The 25,499-nt window shown below is 61.4% G+C and overlaps 1 protein-coding gene across 1 annotated transcript in view; it reads right to left on the bottom strand.

The window, feature by feature from the left end:
• Positions 1-1,747: 1,747 nt before the first annotated feature.
• The window catches only part of LOC119095696 (casein kinase I-like), a 32,482-nt gene continuing 8,730 nt past the window's right edge, over positions 1,748-25,499 (bottom strand). The window contains 4 exon segments of the mRNA XM_037218552.1: positions 1,748-1,793; positions 1,795-1,894; positions 3,021-3,191; positions 3,668-3,896. Of these exon segments, the coding sequence (XP_037074447.1) occupies positions 1,748-1,793; positions 1,795-1,894; positions 3,021-3,191; positions 3,668-3,896 (546 nt within the window).

The following is a 25,499-nucleotide window of genomic DNA, read 5'->3' as shown; positions in this document are numbered from 1 at the left end:
GCCGGTACTCACGCAGACGCCGCGGCCGGTCGGTCGGCTCGCCAGCGGCCCTCAGCCGTCAGGAGCGCCGCTGGTCCTCCGCGGCGCGGCCGCTACACGGCCGGCCCGGCTCGGCGACGCGGGGCCGCTCGGGAGCGTCGCGGCAGGGACGGATGGACCGCCAGGACGCGGGCAGGCGTCACGGACAGTACCAGGCGTCAAGTCCGAGGAGACCACAGGGACGGAGTCCGGAGCTGGGGCCGTCGGCGGCAGGACGGATGATGGGGCCGCCAGGAGCGGGCAGGCGTCACGGACAGTACAGGCGTCAGGTGCAAGGAGACCACCCGGACGGGGTCCGGAGCTGGGGCCGTCCGGGGCGGGCGTGGCGCCACGGACAGAACAGGCGTCAGGTGCAAGGAGACCACCCGGACGGGTCCGGAGCTGGGGCCGTCCGGGGCGGGCGGGCGCCAGGCGCCCCAGGTGTTGACACGGCCAGGGGACAGTATCAGCACGCGCGACGGCTGGCAGAGTGCTGACGTGGCCAGTCCTCCAGAGCGGCACCAGATGCCCGGCCGTCCAGGGCCGAGATCGCCCGAGGGGAGCGGAGGTGAGCGGTGCACTTTACAGCGCGCACTCGAGAGGCCTCGGACCACGCACAGCACGATCCACGAGTCGAAACAGGTGGGGCATGTCACGAGAATCAAGCCCTTCGTTTGGGGGCAAAACCAGCATTTAGGGAGGCGCGGGTAGCCTACGGAAGGCATGACAGGACAGCAGGAAAAGAACAGAGGTATACGTGGTTGATTTGTATTTTCAGACCATGTGTCACCAGTCGCAGCATCGGCGATTTACGGTTACATCGATTAGCGGGCGGTAAAAGCGGCCCGTGGCAGATGTGCGGCTGGGTGGGCGGCGCTCACGGCGGCACCCCACTCCTTCTCTAATGAGTCCGTCTTTGGTTCTCCTCCGTTCTCTCTCGCCACCAGTGTGCGGCGGCGGCCCGAGTCGGCAGCTCGCGTCGGTAGCTCGAGTCGGCGGCTCAGCCCGGATGTTCGGGCCGTGTTCGGGCGGTGTTCGGGCAGTTTTCGGGCGGTGTTCGGGCGGAGGGCGGTCAGTGGAGCGGCGGACGAGAGGAGCGGATCGGCGGGGCGGAGGCAAGCGGCGGCGGCGGACTCACCCCGGGCGGCTGGTGCGGGCGCCGGCGACGCGCCGGCCAGCGGTGCCCGCGCCGGCGTGGCCGCTCGGTGGCGCCGGTCGCGCTCCTCACTCTCGGTCTTTTCGAGCCGCCCTGTCCACACCGACCAACGCCCAGCTCAAGGACGGCCCGGCGCACCGACTCCGCAACCACAGCACAGCGGCCACCCAGGCCATCGCCACAGAACGACTGCTGCGCGGCCACACAGCCGCGCACAGCGGCCACCCAGGCCATCGCCACAGAACGACTGCTGCGCGGCCCAAACAGCCACAGCACAGCGCTGTGTTTAGGACAGCACCGCCGCGGCAGCGAACGGATCCGACGGCTGTACCCTGTATGCTTAAACGACGGCTTATGCAGCTCAAAAAAACGCTCCAATTTGGTTTTGGCTGAAATGGGCAGCAGGCGACCAAGAATACTCAATAGTATTATAGCCACGTCGACTGAGACGCTGAGAGGCACAAAAAAACATCGCGTGAAACGCTGATGTATGCTGTCTCTAGAAAATCCCAACGGTCTTGGTGAAAAACGGCATACAGCACGACAAAAATTGACACGATAAATGCGCTATACTCACAAATTTGAGCAGTTCCAGTCGAAGACGTAGTCGTAGGGAAGCCTCCCGGTGGAACACGGTGCGGAAGAGCTGGCGCAGGAACGAGTAGTCCGGCCGGCGTCGAAAGACAGGCACGACAGCACTCAGGTAGGCGGTGAACTCTCCTGCGGCAGCGGCGGCGGGCCGTCACAGGTCAGACGGGCGGACGTGATCGGTGGGCGTGACCGGGTCACCAGGTGTCAGACAGAAAGGGCGGCGGGCCGTCACAGGTCAGACGGGCGGACGTGATCGGTGAGCGTGACCAGGTCACCAGGTGTCGGACAGAAAGGGAAGGTGCACAACGTGCATACCCCGCTGCAACTTTGAAACAGTGTATGGTCCAACACCGGTGCACCGCACGACGTCCTCTACAGTCCAGCATGGAGCCTGTCACATGACCAACGCAAACGCTGGCGGTGCGGGCGGGCCCTGTCCACGTTCTGGCCTCCGCTCACACTGCCAGGAACGGCGCCACCTGGAGCCCCGTCACTCAGGTTACTGTACCGGCACAAATCCGACGAGACGTCAGCATGCGCCAGCCTAGCTTCCCTCCAGATCCAGCTTAAATGTTATGCCGCAACTTGTAGATGAAGGATGCATTTGATGTCCGATTTTGACAACACCTTTTCGCAGACTTGGAGCGGACTGTCCTGTCGTAACTTTTTAATTGCAACCAAAACGATTATATCCCATTCAACCCTGACCCCACAAAAAACTATGGGAAAAAAAGTTTTATGCTAACAAGGATAGCACAAAGTTTAATACATCCCGTCACGTATTCCGAGAACAAACCCAGTCTGGTGCAAAACAAGGTTCAAAGGAAATCGACGGTTATAGCGCCAAACACCAAGCAGGGGCATTGCATTCGTGTCAAACCTTCTGGCACAGGTGGATAACAGTCACGATATAATGTAGCGTTGAAAGGTAAATCAATAACGCCACAACTTTGAGCGTAACTCCAACTCCTCGTATGACGGGACTGGAACGGCATGCACACGAGACCGATCTGTCTTTACAGAGCTAGAACAGGTCACAAACGACTCGATTGCCTGAACGACACAGGTGCCACGTGTAGTCACTCTGAACCACTTCTAGCCATTCTTCTACCCAAGCTTTTAACCAACGAGTGGCAGTCCTTGCATCGACCCGCAACTGGAGCAAATCGGGCACAATGAATAGAATAATTACAGAAATTAGACACCCTGACGCCCGCGAGGTTCTCTTCCTACAGCTGGACTACAACCGCCGTACCTGGGAACCCCTTGCAGAGCTCTTCGATGGGCACGGTGAGTTTCTTTTCGCTGATTTTCTCGTACTTTTGCCGCTTGGTGTTGGCCTTGAGGCCCTGCCACGGCAGCGAGCCTCGGTTGAAGTACATGAGCACGTAGCCCAGTGACTCCATGTCGTCCCTTCGACTTTGCTCTGCAGGAAACACGGACAGTCTTCAGTGGATATCCTCACAACGATGTGGCATACGTGATACAACTGGTTTGCCAGATATTAAAGAGGGGATATATATTACCGTTTTAACGTCTGAATTCGCCACCGGTGGGGAGAATTAAGCACACTGCTGCTTACTGAAAAACACCTGTACATAAGCGAAACATAACATTTCGGAAGCTTTGCATACATAATCCAACTTACCTTCCCCATCTGTTTTTCGGCAAATTTCAATGAAATCCCCGCCTTACGATCGTCATACCCTGCACTACATGACATCTTGCGCGGCCAATGTTTTCCGGCCCCAGAATTGTTTTCAATGAGTGCTGACCACTTTTCATCTACACAGCCAAGCGCACTGCGAGGAAACTTTTCCGCCAGAGGTCTTCAATGACACCAGGCGGTTTATTTTCAGTCTCACGCAAGTCCACCCGGGCCTGAGGCAAGTGGCAACTAACCGATGCCGATGTGAGTGTTGAGGGAGGCGTAGCGTGCCGTTCCTGTCAAGTTCTTGTCCTCTCTGTACGGAATGTGGATGTGGGTCCTCTCGTTGATAAACCGCTTTGCCAGGCCGAAGTCGATGATGTAGACCAGGTTGCCCTTCTTGCCCAGGCCCATGAGGAAGTTGTCGGGCTTGACATCGCGGTGGATCAGATTCCGCGAATGCGTGTACTCGATGCGTGTGATCTGAAGTGGGAGAAACACCTGCGTTAGCTTGATGGCGGCAGCAGTCAAACTCGACACGGTGCGTTGGCTCCCAGCAAAATTCCCCGCGATAACAACCAGCCACCGACAATAGCAATATGTCAGGAGTAGCGTAGATGAGACGCGGATGACGTGCCACAAGTCAGGATCAGAGTTTCTTACGACCCACGTGGGACATAACCTGCTTCGTTACATGCGCCAAAGCATTTGAGGGCGTGAGTGGGATAACATTTGCCCTTTAGCTCCCGATCGTTGGCATTTATTGGGATGATAAACATGATGACATGACTAATACATGACATGACATGATGACATGACACATACATACATGATGGCATGCAACCGATACTGAAAAAAGGCATCAATGCACCAGACCTTGCCTGACCACAAACCTAAAAAGTAAATCCCCGGGTTGACATTGACTCGGTAAAAGCGCTTCCGGGCGTAAGACCGGGTTCGTGCCAGAACACGACAACAGCAAAGCCCACCAAACGATTCAAATTATTTATCTCCAGCCAGCCCCGCATGACCTGCGCGAGACCGGTGGTGAGTGGAGACCGGGTCGGCGGAGCGGGGCGGGGCTGGCTGGGCGCCGGTCAGGTGGGCGCCGTCACCAGGGCTCTAAGTGACGTCACGGTCCGGCGCCGGCCGGCCGCCGGCTCCCGCTCACAATGGACGGCGCACTGGGACACCGGCAAGGACACGGACAAACCTGCCGCCTTTTTCCCACGCTCCGTCACGGTCGACTCGCCGGCCGCCGGCTTGGTAAGAAAACAGCAGACCTGCAGCGGCCGTATGTCGCAGCCGCTCAGCGAATGGAAACCAGACAACCGTCCGCGTCCCATGGGGGAAGGGAGGCACGGCACTCTCAAGGAAACTGGTCACAGGGTCTGGATCACGGAACCAGAGCTCCGCTTCCTGTGCAGGCCTCACAGCACTTTTTCGTGGAAATTCCGGCAAAGGCGCAAAACATCCGCCATTCTGGACACCGAGAAGTAATCGTAGTACGTTTAAGGTATCGAGAAGTACGTTCTTGAACCGACAAAAACCAATCAACATTTGTCGCAACAAACTGCGCTTTTTTGACGAGGGTGACGCGCATAAGCAAGTCCAAAGCTTGCAAAGGCGCGGGCGCTGATGAAAGGGCAAATGGATAAAAACGCGTTTAGAGCCCATGATTTAACCTACAGCGCATAGGAACAACCTAGAAGTTCTTCAGATTTGGACAAGGAAATGCTAGCATTTACCATTGTGTGGCAGACCACTGTTCCCTCCACGGAGAAATGCATCAAAACTAAAATTCTAAAATCGTCATGCACGGAACTGAGTGGCACAATTTACGCATTGACTCAAACTGCAGCGCGAAGCCAGGGCGCAGACCCTTCAGTACCTACAGCGGCCATTCAAATCGGCACGCCAGTTGAGCAAAGAACCAGTTAGGTGGCTCGCGTCGGAACGTAGAGCATGCTACTTGTGATAAAGCGAGACATTTATCACAAGGCACTGATGGCATAAATCCCTCCGTGGAGCCAACTCGCGCCCTACGAGACTTTCACAGACTTCACCACTCCGAGCGGACCTCATGGCGCCCCTAAGACATAGGACGACGCACTCGACTTTGTGCCTTATTGAACGGCAATGGTCACGAATTTCCAGCGAAAGCCAGTCTGGTAGCCGGAGCAGGCCATGCAGCGTCGCGTCGCGCCGAGCCGAGCCGAGCCGAGCCATGCTGAGCCGAGCGGCCGGGTGCGAGCCCCCTCCCGGCGGCCGCCCGCCGGCCGCCAGTTGCCGCGGCGCGTCCTCCAGGCGCCACACGCAACGGAGCGGACTGCCGGCGGCGCGCGCTCGCCCCGCCGCCAGCTGGTATAGAAAGGCAACCAAGGGCGGCAGCTGACTCACGCGCCATGCTTCCGAGGGGATCGGCCGGGCGTCACCAGTGACGCAACGGACCGCGCGGCGGCCGCCAGGGGGAGCGGCCACTCGTCGGGGATCGGTGCGGCACGGCCGGCGGCGGCGTGCGGCAGAAAAACACCGCTGAGTGGCGCGGGCGGCGTCCACGCGGCGCGGGCCGGCGCGCGCGCGCGACCGCTGCCACGCCGCATGTCGGCGAACGCTCGGCAAGATGGTACCATGGCAAGCTTCACCCAGCCGTTTAAGGAGATCACTAAGGGAGAACACTCTCCGAAAAGAGATCACTATGAGATCAGCTTTTGAAAAGTTTCGTTAGGTTAGTTCCGTTACCAGCAATATCTCGGTCAGTCGTACATGAGCAAGGCGTCTGCCGCTTTCACTTAATGGCCTAATGGAACGCCACGTGCAAACGCGCCCGCCATGGCCCATCTCAGAGCTACATGGTAGTGCTCCACAGTGGTATGCCGACATGACATGAGCGTGACTTAGTGCCACCAACCACGAGCGGACGCATCGCCCGTGGGCCACGCCATACACCAGCCGATCCAGTTTCCGGCTAGCCGTCCGTCTAACTTTCTGCTCGGGTCGGTCGGGTCGGGTCGGGTCGGGTCGGGTCGGCAGGCGGGCGGGACGCGGCCCGCTGGCCTCCGCCCGTTACGCTGCCGACCGTGGGAGCCGCGCACGCCCTGCCACCTGCAGCCGCCGGCCCCGGACGCCAACTTTCACGCAGTTCTCGTGGCAAACGGCCGCCAGCGCCCGGGGACGCGGCCTCCTGGCTGACATCTCACGGCAAAATGGTACGGGTCCACGGCCGCGAGCCTGAACACCTCAGATGCATGACACTCCAGCTTCCTATACCCAGCCGCTGGGCCGGCCATATATTTCGATCACATATAATGGGAGCATACATGGCCAACGAAAGACCGCGTTACCTCTCGCTCGATAAAAGGTGCACTGTGCTACCTTTCGCTTTCGCTTTGCTTGAAATGTGGGAAGATATCTGGGTGCCTGCCGCGCTGAGTCCCACGCCAAGCCCAGCTCTCGGCCGCTGCCGCGAGCCTGCCGCACTGAGTCCCACGCCAAGCCCAGCTCTCGGCCGCTGCCGCACGCGCTGAGTCCCACGTCGAGCCCAGCTCTCGGCCGCTGCCGCATGCGCTGAGTCCCATGCCGAGCCCAGCTATAGGCTGCAGCCGCGAGCCTGCTGCGCTGAGTCCCACACCGAGCCCAGCTCCCGGCCGCCGCCGCAGGACGTCGCTCGCCGGCTGCGCGCCATCGCACAGGCGGCCACATCCACTTCAAAACCGTGCTGCACTGAAACGTTCAATCCTCTATCTACAAAACTGTGGGCACGATACGATGCGTGCAATTGGCGCCGCATTCAACGGTGGTGGCTTTTCCCCACACTGTGACTTTGTAGTAATGTATGCCGCTGAAATTAATCATTCACGCGACGTTCGATAATGTCTCCGGACAGGCGTGGTCAGTTGTCTGGATTAAAGCGAGTGCTCCTCATTTGCATGGGGGTTTAACTGCACTAACCATTTTGAAGATAATTCGTTGCAGTTTACAACCCTGCCCTCCGTAAAACCTAAAACCCACTAGTTTTTGAGCTGCACGCCCGTTAAGATGTGCCGACTGTATCGTGCCACTATTTCAACGTTCTTTGGGCCTGATGTCATAGCATGTCATTCCCATCCTGCCGCCCCATTGGCCACGCGGCGTTCAAGACCACAGAGAATGAGATAGACGGGTTTCTCACATCTGACGTTCGTGAGTACGATTTCAAGACATGACGGACGCAACTGGCTCTCAATAATACTGTGCAGGCTGTGCAAGTTTCAATCACAAATAACGTTTATTGCTACAAGGTACAAGAAGTTGGACACCCTCCCTAGTTGTTACAGAAATATGACTTGTAATTGAATAACTGAGAATGACATAAGTGAATGTTTTACTACCAGTCAACATCTTACAGTTACGGATACCTGTAGTAAACCAACTTCAGAAAAGCGCCAAAACCGAGCACGTGAATACAACTCAACACCTTAAACTTACGGGTAAGTACGCAGGAACATCACGAGAAGGGGCTAAAACACGAGCAAATAACGATATCTGGTTTAGCAAACACCTCTGGCATCGCCGCGGCCACCTCTTTGGAGACTCCGTACTACAAATGAGTGTTAGGATGCTAATTTCGCACGGACAATTTGGCAGCACCTCAACATCAAACGCTCCATGACGCAATAAAAAGTGACGTATTGAGAAATACATTCGCTACATAGAGATATTGCGTGGTCTAGAGTAGTCTTTCCGCTTAAAGTACATCAACAGTTTTAAGTGACCTTATTTCGGCATATCTGACGCTAGCTTTGATCTTGAAACACAGAACATTCCCGTCAGCATGGCAGTAAGTACCTCGATCGCCGAGATACCAACGACATAGGCATAGCGTGGGATTCGCTACGCCTAAGGACTAATATCACACCACAGTAGTCCGGAACTGAAGGTTCCAGATCTGCATGGAACGGGTTGTCCGGGGCTAAACAATGAGCGACTTTACATGGCTTCCCTTAAGAAAAGGACGACTAAAACTTACCATTCATTTGGGGAGCGAAGAGGCAAAACCCATCCAATCATATCCGGTGTTGCTTGGGCATCGGACAATTGTGCGTCACACCCCACATTTTACATCAGTCCTAGCCAACCCTCGACCACCGGGTGAGCTTGTGTTAACTACCCTGCGCCAGCGTGTGAGTGGCGCTGGCGTCCTCTCTGGCCGTACGCAGGCAAAGCCTGAAGCACACAATCATAACGGAACTCGGGCAAAATGAGTCTGAAACCTTTCTACAACTCAACAGGTAGCCTTAGTTTCCCAATACTGAGTGACCATATCACTGAGAATGATGTCGCCTTCAAATGACTACACGCCGAAAATATGGAAAATATTCATTCCGCGAGGCCTTCTCTGAATGACTTGCAGGTCAACGTTGTGACTTAATGTCTCTGAGAAGCTGATGTAGTAACACAATCAACGCTATCAACACGCATGAGCTTTGCTAAGATAGATCACGGTCAGGATCACACCAGATAAAAAATATTGCTGGCTGACATTTCAGTCAGCCTGGCCGACACCAATTGTCACATCACGAACCCAACATGACAATGGTGACGTAAGCAATTCAAGACCGAGATCACACAAGGTCACGCCTCGAAAATAGCCCACGGTCTGAACAAGCCAGTAGCCAGCAGGCAATAGCCTGAAACCATTAACCAGCAGATGGTGAGCACGTTATTTGACCTCTTCCAACACGCGATTAGTGATCAACCGTGTGATAACGTTAAGTAGAAACTAGATGATCGGGTTTAGGTTAGGTCAATTCCATAAAAAACGAGTTAAAAGACACGGGGCCATCGCGCCGGCTTCAAATCGTTCCTTTTATCAATCAGGCAGGAGTGTCACTTTTATATATACTACATCTATATATCGAGATGTATAAATGTATATATATATATATATATATATATATATCGTATACTTTCTATATACTATCGAGAAGGGGGCCCTAAGCCCCAATGATGACTTGAACCCTCACTGCTTTCCTAAGCTCTTCCCATCACCCAATGCACATGAGCAAAAGGGATAATGGGCAAATGAAACGCAGCAAGTCTGAACTACTAATGCACTAGGTCCTAAACACACCCTATCAATAGCCTCATCACACATCTGCATTACCACCATCACACTGGCTTCACATGAGAAGCCATTCCTTAACGACAAGACAATTTTGGAACGGACCAAATACTTTTGAAATCGACCTTTTCATAGCAAGGACGTAAATCAGTGTCCAAAATCCCGGGAAAAATCAAATTTAAGGGTAGGTAAGGGGACGAAAGTCAACTTCAGTTAACTTCAATAGTTCAGACCTCCTGCTCCCCCCCCCCCCCCCTCCACCCATCTCATCGATCTTAGAAAAGGAAACGCCTGAAATCAGGTGTGCATTCCATTTAATGCGCATGTTCAAAGTTACCTAAGTGGGACGGACTTAGCCCGTTGGCAAAGAATCTGGGGTGAAAGTTACACTCAAACACTTATGAAAACAAAGCCCGCCCTATTTCGTCATCCGGCTGAGCTGCCTGCGGTTTTGAAGCGGATCTGGAGCACTGCGCCTGGCGGGATACCGCGGCGCGCGATAGCTCTCTAACGCCGGGCGCCGGCCGATAACGCGGCGTAACGGCCGCCGACAGCCAACCGGGCCGCTCTAACGCGGCCGCACCGTCCGCCGGCTCGCGGCACATTTCGCTGCCTACGCTACGGGTCGGCTCACCAGCCAGCACAGAGCTGCCTCTCCACGGCCGAGCGGGCCGGAGGCGGCGTTCTCGAAGCTCGAGACGTGACATATCAGACCGCGCACGGTCGCTCGGCTCGAGCACGGCTCAGCGACCCGGACATCCGACGCCCGATACGGCAGGTGACGCGATAAGCGCCGGCAGTCATCAGCAGACAAGATAGGGAGCGCTCGCCGTTCGTATTCACTGACGTCGTAGCAAACGTTGAAGCGACGACAAATCGTCCCGAAACAGCAGTAGCCGATGGCTGATGTGGTGCACGCATGCCGAAAAAGGCTGCGCTTTGGCGAAATAAAACTGGACAAACCACATCAGCAAAAACGAGTCGCTGGCCAGTGCAATGCGAGCTCGAGCCAGGCACAATCCGGACCTGCTGCCGCTTGACCAGACGCCGGGAATTACTCCCGTCCTCGCCCAGCCCTTACTCCTGTCCTCGCCCAGCCCTTACTCCCGTCCTCGCCCAGCCCTTACTCCCGTCCTCGCCCAGCCCTTACTCCCGTCCTCGCCCAGCCCTTACTCCCGTCCTCGCCCAGCCCTTACTCCTGTCCTCGCCCAGCCCTTACTCCCGTCCTCGCCCAGCCCTTACTCCCGTCCTCGCCCAGCCCTTACTCCGTCCTCGCCCAGCCCTTACTCCCGTCCTCGCCCAGCCCTTACTCCTGTCCTCGCCCAGCCCTTACTCCCGTCCTCGCCCAGCCCTTACTCCCGTCCTCGCCCAGCCCTTACTTGTCCTCGCCCAGCCCTTACTCCCGTCCTCGCCCAGCCCTTACTCCCGTCCTCGCCCAGCCCTTACTCCCGTCCTCGCCCAGCCCTTACTCCTGTCCTCGCCCAGCCCTTACTCCCGTCCTCGCCCAGCCCTACTGTCCTCGCCCAGCCCTTACTCCGTCTCGCCCAGCCCTTACTCCCGTCCTCGCCCAGCCCTTACTCCCGTCCTCGCCCAGCCCTTACTCCCGTCCTCGCCCAGCCCTTACTCCCGTCCTCGCCCAGCCCTTACTCCCGTCCTCGCCCGGCCCTTACTCCCGTCCTCGCCCAGCCCTTACTCCCGGTCCTCGCCCAGCCCTTACTCCCGTCCTCGCCCGGCCCTTACTCCCGTCCTCGCCCGGCCCTTACTCCCGTCCTCGCCCAGCCCTTACTCCCGTCCTCGCCCAGCCCTTACTCCTGTCCTCGCCCGGCCCGCGTGCTGCATCCCGGTATTACCGCACGCTGGCCGTCCGCACCATATAGCGGCAACGAGCAGACAGAGTGTCTTGCAGCGCACTCCCGACTTCCGAGGCGCTCTGCAGTCCACTCCCAGCCTCCAAGACGCCTGGCAGTCCACTCCCGGCCTCCGAGGCGCTCTGCAGTCCACTCCCGGCCTCTGAGGCGCTCGGCAGTCCACTCCCGGCCTCTGAGGCGCTCGGCAGCCCGCTCAGAGGTCGATAGCAGCGACGGCCGTCGGAGCCGCGTGCCCCACACCTCACCTGGCTTGTTCGGGCGCACTGCCAAATCGCTCCCACCGCAACGGAGCCTGCTTTTGGACTCCCCTTTCCCCGCGAGGTCTCTGGTCTTTTTTCAGAGGGCATTCTTTCAGGAGGCCTATGACCTACCCTATGAAGATATGTGTTCGGAACGTCTACTTTCAGTTGTCCCGGCTTATCCTCAGGAGGCCTGGTTACGGAAAGCCAATTTGCATACGGTATACGTCCACATAACACCTCTGGAGGTGTTAGGCCCATTTTCAAAATCCCCCGTTCAAAAACCCTTTCTTCCGAAGGCCAATCTCAGGAACCCCCGTTCAGACTGCTTCAGACTGTATTTCATTCAGACTGTTCAGACTGTGCTTCATCGTGCTCGTGTAAAGATGAGTGCTTCCAGAGACCACGTCGTTAGGGGGCCTCCCAGGCACGAGCCCTCCGCTCAGGAAACCTCATTTCCAAACATCTGTGTTCGGAGGGCTTGCTTTTGTCCAGCTTGCGAGGTCAGAAATTGGAGCGATACTCCCTACGGCGTTTCTGTCCGAGGGACGTCATAGACATAACGCAACAAGCCTGGAAAACTTAGCGGGAACGCGTCGCCCAGGTTCCCCTGCGCCGCAGCGCGTCAAGTGGGCCTTCTGAACACGCGCCTATACAGGCGGGCGTTCAAAAGTGCAGCCCTTTCACGAGCAGGCCGTTTGTTGAGTCCATAGCTTCTGGAAGTATGTGTTCTGAACACGCAAATAGTGCGAGCAGGCCTGAGCGTAGGCCTTTGGAAAGTGGGCCCAATGTGCCCTTCCACACGCAGGTGTTCTGAAACAAATTGTCTGAAATTGCACATTGTGAAAAAATGCCTTCTGAACGTGGGCATTCTAAAAGACCTTTTGAAAAAAGTCTATCGAAAATGGGCCTCATGGTGAAATTCTTGAAACTGGGCCTTTTAAGGCCATATTTCCTAAGCTAGGGTCCTTTGAAAGAGGAGGCCTCCTGAGCGGCCTGAAGTAGGCCTTTGAGCGTGGGCCTCTTGAACACAGGAAAATAAACCTCCGGAGCGCAGGTCTTCTGCGAAGAGACCTTGCATCATGGAGCCGGCGCCGCGCCGCGTCGGCCCGTTCTCGCCGACGCGCCAGGCCACTCAGTTGACAATCGACCGGCCGTAGTACGTCTGGCGGCGGTGCGCCGCGTCGCGCCGCCAGTCAATACTACAACCAGGTGCGTGTATGGCGTCAGTCGACACGGCCGCGCCGCCGGCCAGCCGGTCGGCGCCGACGTCACCAGGGCGGACACGTCACCAGGGCGGACACGTCACCAGGGCGGACACCAGGGCGGGACAGGGGGGGGGGGGGCACCAGGGCGGACACGTCACCAGGGCGGACACCAGGGCGGACACGTCACCAGGGCGGACACGTCACCAGGTTGGTCATGTTACCAGGGCGGTCACTCACGTTACCAGGGCGGTCACGTGACCAGGGCGGTCAGCCGGCTACCACTGGCAGCGGTGACGCCACGGAGGCGAGCAGTCGTGGCCTTGGCAAGGGACGGTCGTCATCAGAGGCTCGCAAGTCAAAACGGCGGCCAGTCGCGCCGCCTGCCTGTGACCGACGGCCGCGGCCTACGCGGCCCTGACAGCCGAGATGGCGTCTATCTGTGACCGGGCGTGGAGCGAAGCCCGCCTCAGGCGGCCGGCCGGCGGCGCCACGTCATGGCGCCATCGGTCACCGGCCGCCGGCTGGGCCCCGGCCGGCAGCCCCCTCACCACCTGGCCACACGCACACGTGCTCCGCTGGCGTCCCTCACCGTCCAACTCCCAGAAATAAAGACCGTATGTTGTTTTTGTTCAGGGAAAGCTCAGAGACTCGAGTCCTCTTGAACATACGCCTGCCACCCATCATTTCGGCAGACCAATTCCACTTCACTGGACAGTTGCTGCTAGGAGATGCTACTGGGTCGGGCAGCGCCATGGCGCGGCCTGGCCCTGGTTCAGTCTAGCTCCCTAACGCAGCGGCCAACTGACTGTCAACGCCCCCGGCCACACGCTGGCCTGCAATCGAAGCTCCTCTGTCCAGGCTCGGCGGAGGAAGGCTGAGAGACGGGGTGGCTGCTGGCTGAGTGCAGGAGCGCCCAAACGTTCAGAGCTTTGGTGTCTCGCAAACCGGTATTAACGCCATCAGCCGTCAGATGTGATCGCCAAGTGGTTGACTTTCCTCCGGAAATACACGACCGCGGGAACAGCAGGGGAAAATCTCGCAAAGTAAAACAAAAACAACTGATAAAAACAGGCACGTTGATGGCGTCGCCGTGGTTGCCATGAGTGCAGCTTCTCTCGACCGCCTGCAGGGCTGACGTGTCTGGGGCTGCCAGCATTGCCTAACAATGCTGGCCGAACGGCTTTGTCCGGTACCGCACCGCACAGACCCACGGTAACCGTCCGGCCGCTCCAGTCCAACGCCCCCCCCCCCCCTTCTCCCGCCCCTCACGGCACGCGTCGCGGAAGCCTTGGCCCGATTTTGCGTAAGACCCGATTGCTCCGAGTACTCGCTGCCAAGTTTGACATCGGCGCTGGCACGGCCGGGCGGCGCGGCTCGACGCCACGCGGCGGCCCCTGTTGTGATGGCCGGCTGGGGGAGGCGGCGGCCGCGGGCCCGCCTGTTTGGTCGGGAGCCGACAGAGACGTAAACAGGGGCGGGCGGGCGAGCGGGCGTCGGACGCCGGGCCGCAGACGTGCGTGCCTGCCGAGCCTCGCTGACGTTACACCGGCCGACCGACGTCGGCGAGGCTCCCCTGGTGGACACTGGGCGGTGTGGCGCAGGCCGCCCCGCTCTCGGGCAGGTACAGCCCAGCGCTTGGTCAGCCGCTCTCCGGCAGGTACAGCCCAGCGCTCGATCAGCCGCTCTCCGGCAGGTACAGTCCAGCGCTCGGTCAGCCGCTCTCCGGCAGGTACAGCCCAGCGCTCGGTCAGCCGCTCTCCGGCAGGTACAGCCCAGCACTCGGTCAGCCGCTCCCCGCCAGGTACAGCCCAGCGCTCGGTCAGCCGCTCTCCGGCAGGTACAGCCCAGCGCTCGGTCAGCCGCTTTCCGGCAGGTACAGCCCAGCACTCGGCCAGCCGCTCTCCGGCAGGTACAGCCCACCACTCGGTCAGCCGCTCTCCGGCAGGTACAGCCAGCACTCGGTCAGCCGCTCTCCGGCAGGTACTGCCTAGCACTCGGTCAGCTGCTCTCCGGCAGGTACAGCCCAGCACTCGGTCAGCCGCTCTCCGGCAGGTACAGCCCAGCACTCGGTCAGCCGCTCTCCGGCAGGTACAGCCAGCACTCGGTCAGCCGCTCTCCGGCAGGTACTGCCCAGCATTCGGTCAGCCGCCGGCCCCATCGGCCCCGTGGGAGACCCACCATCCGCGACGTCCCCCGCTCCGACCGGCACGACGCCGGCAGACAGGCGGCCCCGGGCGCGGCCCGACTGAACAGGATGTGCTCCAGTGCTCAGGACGGGCGCTCAGTGTCTTCTGAGGTCGTTCATCGGCGAGCATTGCGCCCGTCATGGCGGCCCACCGCCGCATCCCGGCCAGTGGGACGGCGGCGCGCGCGTACCGCTGGCGGCGGCGGACGCACCCGAGCGACTCGGCGCGGTCCGGACCGGCGCGGCCGGTGCGCGCGGACGGCGGCGCGACATCGGCCCGCCGGCCATCAGCCGCGCGCGCCGCCTGCGAGCCGTGCACTGACACGCTCGCCCGATCAAAGCCAACCGGGGGCGCAAACGACGGCGCCGCGCGCCCGCCTCGGCTCGCGGAGCCGGGCGGCGCCGCCGATAAACAGACGCCAGCAGCCGCCGAGTGGCGCCGGCGCCGGCCCGGGAATGCAGGACGTCCGCCGGCCGGAACCGAGCGCACGTCTGGCAGCGCTGCCGCCCGCCCGGCCGCGCCCGCTCGCTGGCAGTCGCCGCACCGCAGAGCCCTGCCGGTCTGACCATCACCACGGAGGCGCCGCGTGGTTGTACTGACCCGCTGCCCGACCGGGCCAGCGCCGATGTCAACCCTGGCAGTGAGTACTAGGGGCAATCGTGCATTAGGCAAAATCGGTTTCGACCGCGCCCTGTTCGACACCATGCGTACGCGCCCAGTCAGCAGTTTGGTTTAAGGGACGGGAATCTTTGGGTTTCTGTTCGCCACCACAGTTGAAAACAGCAACTTACGATGTTGTAAACAGCCTGCACATAGCCACTATACGTGAGACAATAATCCAGTGGCGTCAACACAGTCATATGCCGTGACTATGCGGGCCAGCATCGTAACAGTACTCGCCGTCCACTGCGACCAGCTGGCTCGTCCATGGAACATCGACCGAGCGCAGCCCTGCTGACGCCCCGACAGACCTCTGCAGCGCCCACGCGGCACTGCGACCAGCTGGCTCGTCCATGGAACACCGACCGAGCGCAGCCCTGCTGACGCCCTGACAGACCTCTGCAGCGCCCACGCGGCACTGCGAGCACGCCGGAGCGGCCCCGGTGACCCCGACCCGCGAAGGTGGGGGAAGCCCACGCCGGAGCGGCCCACCGCGCAGGTGGGGGAACCCCACGCCCGGAGCCGGCCCACCGCGTCAGGTGGGGGGAACCCGCACGCCGGAGCGGCCCACCGCGCAGAGTGGGGGAACCCCACGCCGGAGCGGCCCACCGCGCAGGTGGGGGGAACCCACGACCGGAGCGGCCCCACCGCGCAGGTGGGGGAACCCCACCGCCCGGAAGCGGGCCCACCACCGCGCAGGTGGGGGAACCCCACGCCGGAGCGGCCCAGCCGCGCAGGTGGGGGAAGCCCACGCCGGAGCGGCCCAACGCGCAGGTGTGGGGAAAGCCCACGCCGGAGCGGCCCAAGCGCGCAGGTGGGGGAAGCCCACGCCGGAGCGGCCCAACGCGCAGGTGGGGGAACCCCACGCCGGAGCGGCCAACGCGCAGTGGGGGGAACCCACGCCGGAGCGGCCCACCGCGCAGGTGGGGAACCCACGCTCACCCTTCGGCCTCCCCAGGTCACCACCTCCTGAACCGGTGGGAAAAGACGACAACGGGCGGCTATTCCAGCGCTTTAGCACGCCGGAAATAACAGCCCATCCGTGACGTCACTGCGGCCCGCTGCAAGCCGGAAAATGTCAGCCAACGTATAACTGCTGAAATTTCAATGCGCACGAACGGTGCATCGTGACTGTCCACTTCGGAAGACCACGACCAATACAAGTATTCATTTTAGAAGAGTCTGGTATGCAGGTGTCTGTATACGCATTTAGATTCTGGCGTCAACTCCAGTGAATGCTCCAGATGCACGCCGGCGCCAGACAAGTCAGTGCCGTTGCCCGCCTCACCAATATGGATAGCTCGAAATGGGTCCGGTCGAATTTCGTCACTAAACATGAGCACGACAACACGTTCCTAAACAAGTGTCCCATTTGATGCTGGGCCTACATGACGGCATTCGAGGCTGCTGTGCATGATAATTTGAGTCCCCACCCTCTAGGAACAGACCGCTCTTCCGTGAGCCGTGAGCCATGGAGGGCGCCGTCCCAGCTGCGAGCGAGGCAGGCACCGCTGCTGGGACCGAGCCGCCACGGGTCGGGACGGCCTCAGCTGCGGGTGAGGCAGGCACCGCTGCTGGGACCCAGCCGCCACGGGACGGCCCCAGCTGCGAGTGAGGCGGGCACCGCTGCTGGGACCCAGCCGCCACGGGTCGGGACGGCCCCAGCTGCGGGTGAGGCAGGCACCGCTGCTGGGACCCAGCCGCCACGGGACGGCCCCAGCTGCGAGTGAGGCAGGCACCGCTGCTGGGGCGAGCCGCCACGGGTCGGGACGGCCCCAGCTGCGGGTGAGGCAGGCACCGCTGCTGGGACCCAGCCGCCACGGGACGGCCCCAGCTGCGAACGAGGCAGGCACCGCTGCTGGGGCGAGCCGCCACGGGTCGGGACGGCCCCAGCTGCGGGTGAGGCAGGCACCGCTGCTGGGACCCAGCCGCCACGGGGCGGCCCCAGCTGCGAGTGAGGCAGGCACCGCTGCTGGGACTGAGCCGCCACGGGTCGGGACGGCCCCAGCTGCCGCCGCTGCAGTCAGCCCGACACGGCGCGTCGCCGGCCGACCGAGCGTCCGCCGTCTTCAGAGAGAGGCTTCAGCTGTGGCGCGGACCCCTGACCACCGCGGAGGCCAGCCGTAGAACGGCCGCCGGCTCCACGGCGCTGTCAGGGACACGTGACGACGGACGCACGACAGGCAACATCCATTATTACATACTAGCCGAGGGCCAGAGATGTCGGACGCGCCGCAATCTTGTCATTTCCGCGGATGTCTGCCTCGACTCTCATCGACCGTGACGCTCGGTCGGTCCGCGTGTGTCCCGTCGACACATGTCTTCATCTTCTTATTGCGGGGCCGTCTCAATGTCACAATACGGATCGATCCACTCCATGCAATTTCCGATTGTGTTTCATATTTATATACATACATACATACAAACACACACACACACACATATATATATATATATATATATATGTGCGTGTATGTCTGCATGTATTCTGGTTTACATGTTTATATTTCCGATTGCCTCGCGATTGCTAGTGCGGTGCCACCCCGGCCACTGAGGGCGCGGAGAGCAGCCGGCAGCACCCCGTAACGAGCCAGGTCAGATCGCTGCCAGGTGCGCTCGTGGGGTCACCTGACGCGCAGCGGCATGTCTCCAGCCTGGTGCTGATTGGGAGAGTTCGACAAAACTCGCAGAAGATTCTTTGTGGTGGTGATCTGGGCATTCCGGGCCTGGGGTCCGCACATGAATGTCTAAATGTGATGGTGCGGAACCAGTGCCGCACAAAGTGATATCCATATATATTTTTGCCAGAATAACATAGCTTTGTCCACCTTTATCGTAGATTGCAAACACTAAAATGTGGAGAAGGGGGTAACCAAGAGCTTATACGCTCACTTGTTACGACCAACTGCACGTCCTCAGAATTGCAATTCATCCCAGGCATGCCCGACTACAGGCGGACAACTGCCAGATACATACGCCAAAGACCAAACCGCACGTTTAACACGTCATCGGTCACCACATGTCGCGAGGCTGCGCGTCCGGCATGTCATCGGCTCGTTGACAAACAGCATCTTTGCCGTCCGGCTCTCCGCGAACTGACATAACGGGCCGGACGGCGTGAGACCCTCGCAACTCCACGTAAAACCCTATGCCGTCCAGCTCTACCGAACACGTCCCAAACAGCCGCCCGCACCTGTTAACGGACGCGCATGCGGAGCGACGCTGGGCGCGTCTGGTGAGACCTGTGGCTCGTAATGGTCAGACCACACCGTTCGATGGCGTTTGGACCAACTATGCTGACAATGAGCACAAATGCTCGCCAGCGCTCCCAATAATATCCAAGCTGATTACTGCACTGGAGCCAGCGGCTAAGTCGCTGAGAGTGCGCGTCGGAATAGCTCGCCCCTCCCAATTTACTGACAAGACATTGAATTTTCCGAGAAGCCTAAGGCCGAGGGCAGGCACTGCAGCCTTGGCCGCATTAGGAGCGCATTGCTGGGTGTCGTCAGCGCGTTCCCTCGATCGGCGGGAGCCCGTGGTGCGTGACAGCCCGCGTTGCGGTGCGCGGCAGCCCGCGGTACGCGGCAGCGCGCGGCGCACGGGAGCCCGGGGTGCGCGGGAGCCCGGGGTGCGCAGGAACCCGTGGTGCACGACAGCCCGGGGTGCGCGGGAGCCTGCGGTGTGCGGGAGCCCGAAGTGCGCGTCTGTCGCCGGCCGTCGGCCAGCCGCTATCACCAACACAGCACGGCACGCCGTCGGGCCGGGCCGGGGTTCGGGTCCGGCTGGCCGCTGCTGCTCCGTCGTCTCCGGGTCCAGCGGCCTGTCTGAGTCGCTGCCGGAGGCCCGGGCGCTACCGCCGCCTGGGCCGCTCCGCGTCTGCCGTGACCGGTGAGTGGGTGGTTCATTGACACCCTCCCACGTACTGCTCCTAAGGTGGCCACTGCCTGCGGCGCTCCACCGCACGGACGCCGTCGCGCGGCTGGGCTCCAGGCCCGCCGCCGCGCAGCTCGGCTCCTGGCCCGCCGTCGCGCAGCTCGGCTCCTGGCCCGCCGGCGCGCAGCTCGGCTCCTGGCCCGCCGTCGCGCAGCTGGGCGCGAGGCGCCGGCCCACGTGGGCTACGGCCCGAGCGCCGGAACCGAAACACGCCGTACTGGGCCGGCGGCGTTCGGTCTTCACCGGCCCACCGCTGGCCGAGCCGCTGTCAGCACGGCGCCACGAAACGCTACCGTGCCAAGGAGCAAAGACCCGACTTCGCACACGTGTCTTGCGGTTTCCCACCTGTCCTGCGGCCGGCCCGGTACTAACCGTGACGTGTGCGACCGACGCCCGCCCTCCGACCGACGACCCCCGCCCCTCCACGCACCAGGTGTGACGCTCACCCTCCGGCCTGGCGAAGCGACAGTCATCGGTAACAGTCCGCGGAGCTGGCCGGCTGGCGGCTGCCGTGTACCGGCAGCGGCTCCGGCCGCGGCCGGGGGGGGGGGGGGGAGGGGGACACTGACCCCGGAGCCGGGCTGCGGTCCGCCCGGTGGGGGATCACACGACTAAAACCGCGACCCGCTGCCGCTCGGGCGCGCCAGCGGGTCGCGTCGCCTCCGCCCGCATCGCCAGCGGATCACGTCGCCTCCCAACACGGGGAAGAGACAGCTGGCTGCCGGGTACGGAACGACTGACGGGCCAGCCACCCATCGCAGCGTCGTGTGGCGGTGCACCGCCGACGCCACAGCATGACAGTCGCCGACCATCACCGACCCCGCGGCGGGTCCCGAACGCACGCGACGCAACAAGACGTCAATGGAAAGGGCCCATGCAAAATGGCATGCGTGGTGAGGAAGCATGTCATCTCGCTCACCCAGAATCTAGAAAGACAATCCCCCCCCCCCCCCGAACCTGTTTAAGTCCCGCACCATCAGTCATAGCCACAATATATCGGCGACCGCTATCACATCACAGATCAACGCGCGGACCGGCCGGCCGGTACATCTGGCCACAGGGCCGCTTCTCTTCGGTCAGCTGCGGGTGTTTCTGCCGGGCTCCCGCCCACTGCGGGCCCGGGGGAGCCGGAGGCGGCAGCGCACAGCTCCCTGGAGCGCGCGCCGGCCATCTGCGGCCCGCGCCCCGACTGGCGGCGTCGGCCGCCGCCGAGCCGGTCGCTGGAGCCGCGGCGCCGACACTGGCCGACGGCTGACGTCAGCAGGCCGCCAGCTGACTCAGCCGGGCCCGGCTCGCCGGCCGGCCGCCGGCCGCCGGCCGCCGCGGCGACGCCCCGATTCGGCAGGCGAGCGACGGCGGCCGGCGCCGCGAGCGACGGCCGCCGGCGCCGCCAGCCACCGCCGCCAGCCAGGTGTAAGCCATCAGCGCGCGCCGGAATAGCTGGACGCCCTGCCCCATGGGCTCATTATTTCACGCCACACCGCGGGGTGGACGCTCAATCTGGTCACCATTTGGGGACGGCCGGCGGCCTGCACAACTTACGACCTCAATCTCAGCCCCGCGGCCCCGCGGTCCAACAGCCATGACCGACGGTGACATGAAGGTCAACGCCCGCTCCGACACTTGGCAAGGTTAGGCATCCAACTATGAATGGACAGGATGCATTCTAGAAGTTCGACATTCCCAATCTTTGGCAGAATTCCCGTGCTTGGTGTCATCGGTGACCTACATACCTTTCATGACCGACGCGCCTTTTCGGTGAATCACTGTACGTAACGTCCAGGGTTCCTGCATTACATTTGCAGAGCTTACGAGCAAATATCGAATGTACAGTCCCTACCGTTAGTGTGCGCAGTAGTGTAACAGTCTTGCCCTCCAGCAGAGTTGGATTGATTTGACTGGTGATTTTCGGGTGCACCAACTCCAAAGATCATTTCACACTTCATCTGTACTGAGTCTATACGATCGCCCAACTAATACGTACATTGAAAGAGCGGGAATCCAGTCCGTAGAGGTGTTTGGACCTGATACCGCAGCATATCAATACTTGAAGTCCAGCATCACATAAAACGCAAGTACATCGTCAACATCAGACTTCCAACGGTCCCCTTGCTAGCGACGCCAAAACTCTAAACTGTCAAAAGTGGCGTACCCTCTCATCGCCGAGGGAGCTGCAGTCCACTCAGAGGTGGATAACAGTCGGTGAGCTATTGCAGCATCCACAGGCCGGTGCCTCCACCTGGCTCTCCAGGTAGAAACCGTGGGTGTATCAGGCACATCCGGTGCGAAGGGCAAAAATAAAATAAATACCTCCTGCTTCCGGACCTTCCCCGAGGAAGAGTGCAGTAGAGGCTTGATAAGTTTTCAGCTGATTTCCTCAGCTCTGCTGATCTTACGCCGCGTGGATACGGCGGCCTGCCGCAACAGTCGGGCCACTAGCGTGGATACGGCGGTCTGCCGCAACAGTCGGGCCACTAGCGTGGATACGGCGGCTTGCCGCAACAGTCGGGCCACTAGCGTGGATACGGCGGTCTGCCGCAACAGTCAGGCCACTAGCGTGGATACGGCGGTCCGCCGCAACAGTCAGGCCACTAGCGTGGATACGGCGGCCTGCCGCAACAGTCGGGCCACTAGCGTGGATACGGCGGCCTGCCGCAACAGTCGGGCCACTAGCGTGGATGTGGCGGTCTGCCGCGACAGTCCGGCCACTAGCGTGGATACGGCGGTCCGCCGCAACAGTCAGGCCACTAGCGTGGGTACGGCGGCCTGCCGCAACAGTCGGGCCACTAGCGTGGATGTGGCGGTCTGCCGCAGCAGTCGGGCCACTAGCGTGGATGTGGCGGTCTGCCGCGACAGTCCGGCCACTAGCGTGGATACGGCGGTCTGCCGCGACAGTCCGGCCACTAGCGTGCGCCTTTTCAACGTCCGATGATGACATCTGGCTTTATGGGCGCTCCGACTGCGGCGGTCATTCTGCCGCTTCATCGTCCCGTAGTGTAACGTGCTGGTTAGCAACCGCTGCCAGCCGCATGGCACAGCCTTCTGATCGGCAACAGCTCACGGATCGCTTACCTCGAGTCATATGCTGAGCGGCGCACGTCGTCACACAACCCCTTGTGACGCACTGGCGACTACACTGGTCACACCAGCGCCCGAGGCCATCGCGCCAGTCGGGCATCGAAGCCGCAGGTGCCGCGTGACAGGCGAACACGCCTCCGACCGAGCCGTGTCTGCACGCGAAGTGCACCGCCCCGGCGCGAGACGTGGGACGGCCCCTGATCTGTCTAACGACGCGCCGCTTTACCGCTGCAGCGCCGAGCGGCCGACCTGCGCGGCCCGCCGCCAGATATCCTCAAACATCACGCCACAACAATCCTCCCAAATAAGGACCCATCCAACCGGAACCGCCGAACGATTTTTGCTCCCACCGCGGAGCCATCGACAAAGGCAGCGAGGCCTTTTTCTTCCGTGAGTTAAATATGCCGTTTCCTTCATGGCGAAGACAAATAAGGCCGCGGCTGCATCTATCACGCAGACATGAGGACGAATGATGTCTGCAACCGGCGTTGGGCAGCACATTCCGCTTGGCACATGCATTGTCAAGCGTACGTCGGTGCATGCGGAGCGTAGCCAGCAGCGTACCATTCAGCATCTCCGAGCCACAGACAGCCCATCGGCCGTACGGCTGCCAGCACCACCGACCTCTGCAGTTGGCCGCCCGGGCCAACGGCCAGCGGCTCGGCCGGTTACCCAGCGACCGGGTCGGTCGCCCAGGGGCCCAGCCGGTCGCCCAGCGGCCAGGCCGGTTACCCAGCGACCGGGTCGGTTACCCAGCGGCTCGGCCGGTTACCCAGCGACCCGGCCGGTTACCCAGCGGCCGGGCCGGTCGCCCAGCGGCCCCGCCGGTCCCCCAGCGGCCCAGCCGGTCGCCCAGCGGCCGGGCTGGCGCCCGGAGCGTCACGGAAGCTCAGGTGAGGGCGGCACCACGGGCGCGGGGTCCGGGACGGTCACTGCCGGCAGCGGTGACGTCACCGATGTCGGCACCCCGCCCCCGCGGCGGGGGTACGCCAGCTCCGCACCGCACACACGGGCAGGCCCGCCCGTCCTCAATGGCCACCAATGCCCCCTGCACGCTCGTAACTGTGACGCGATGGGAGTCCCTCCGATGGAATTCAGTTGGATGGTGTGGTCGGCAAATGCCGGCTTGCCTTACTATTCTGATCCAAGCACGCTTCATTTCCCCGCAGGTCCCGGCCTCGGATGTCCGTGCACGAAGGGAACACATTCCAACGGTGCATACACGGCGCACCACCGACCCCACGCCCCGTGTGCTTCCTCCCCCCCCCCCCCCCTCGTCTTACATCCAAGCGGGCGCGACGAACAGTCCCACAGGGCTGTAATCATTCATTGCAACTGCATTCCTCATCGACTTGACGTGCTGGGCTGCTCGGGCCGGCGGCCTCTCCAACTCTCACACATATCGCCACGTTCGCTGAGAGCCAGCGAGATTTGGAGCGCTCGATATTGGATTGTCGAGCCTTTAATCGTGCGCGTAGAGCGCAAACATAAAGCCACTCATGCGACCGTCTCAAGCACCCAGTACTCGGTTTGAATCACTGTTGAGCGGTGCCGCGGAGCCGCCCCACCATACCGGCGGCCGGCGCGGCCCGGACAGCTGCAGGCCCGGCCCGGTCCTCACGCTGAGGAGCCGCCCCACCACACCGGCGGCCGGCGCGGCCCGGACAGCGGCAGGCCCGGCCCGGTCCTCGCGCTGAGGAGTCGCCCCACCACACCGGCGGCCGGCGCGGCCCGGACAGCGGCAGGCCCGGCCCGGTCCTCGCGCTGAGAGGCCGGGTGGGCTGCGCCGGTCACCCTGTGCTCACGCGTGTGTCCCGCCTGCCAATTGCAGTAGACAGACAAGTGCGGGATGGCGAGTGGCGCGTACTATGTGGACGTGCGGCGGTTCATTCCGAACAAGACGACGCTGGCGGTGGTGCTGCTCAGCCGGTCGCGAATGGGAAGCCAGGAAGATCCGGGCAGGACCGCAGTCATGGCCGTGCTTCCAGGCCGGCACCTCGCCAAGTCAGCGCTTAGCTGACGAGCTGACGCGGGCGTGGCGCTCTGCAGAAAACCCGTGCAATCTGGCGCTTAACGTGCTCGCATTCAAGAATATGCGAGAAATCGTTGAGAACGGCTGTTCGCAGCGGCCTGGAGGTCCGGCCGTGTGCGTCGAGCGGCGGACGACGGACACGAGAGCCTGGCAGGGCGCAGTCAGCGGCCAGCCGGAGCGGCCGGGGCCCAGCTGCCTGGACGGCCCAGGTCGGTGCGGACCGCACGGCGCGCTCGGTCGCCGCCGACACCAGACCGGCCGCAGACGTCACCAGCTTCGCCCCGCGCCGTCACGAGCAGCCGCGTTCACTCGCACTGCGCTCACTACTCCCAGGAACTAACCTCCAGCAGAGGCACTGACCTTCAGCACCGCCCCACAGCAAGCATCGTCTCAGCGTCATCAGGCGGCGGTGTGTGACAGGAAACCATTCTCGACAGCAGCAAAGCCGTTGGCTGCCGTGGGCTAAATACAAATAACGCCTTTTTCACCTGAGCGAGGTTTTTTCGAGCTGGTAAGATCTCGCGCAGCATCCACACAAAAGTCCACCCGCCTCCACCCGAGCCAAGGAGCTTTTACATGGAGTCGCTGCCGATGACATAAGTAAATGTGATGTGATGAACTACGCAAATGCGCATATGACACACCCGCCCGCAGACCCCGGCAGCACCGTCGCGGAAGCCAACGGTCATGGGTCGCGACAGCCCGGAAGCCAAGGCTTGACATACAGCCACCGCCATAGCAGAACCGACTGTCCGAGACCGCGGACGGCTGCAGCTCCC

The sequence above is a fragment of the Pollicipes pollicipes genome, unplaced genomic scaffold (assembly GCF_011947565.3).
Source record: "Pollicipes pollicipes isolate AB1234 unplaced genomic scaffold, Ppol_2.1 Scaffold_4219;HRSCAF=4965_pilon_pilon_pilon, whole genome shotgun sequence".
Lineage (NCBI taxonomy): Eukaryota > Metazoa > Arthropoda > Thecostraca > Pollicipedomorpha > Pollicipedidae > Pollicipes > Pollicipes pollicipes.
Note: the sequence above shows the minus strand (reverse complement) of the source record. Positions and strands in the feature narration are given on the sequence as shown.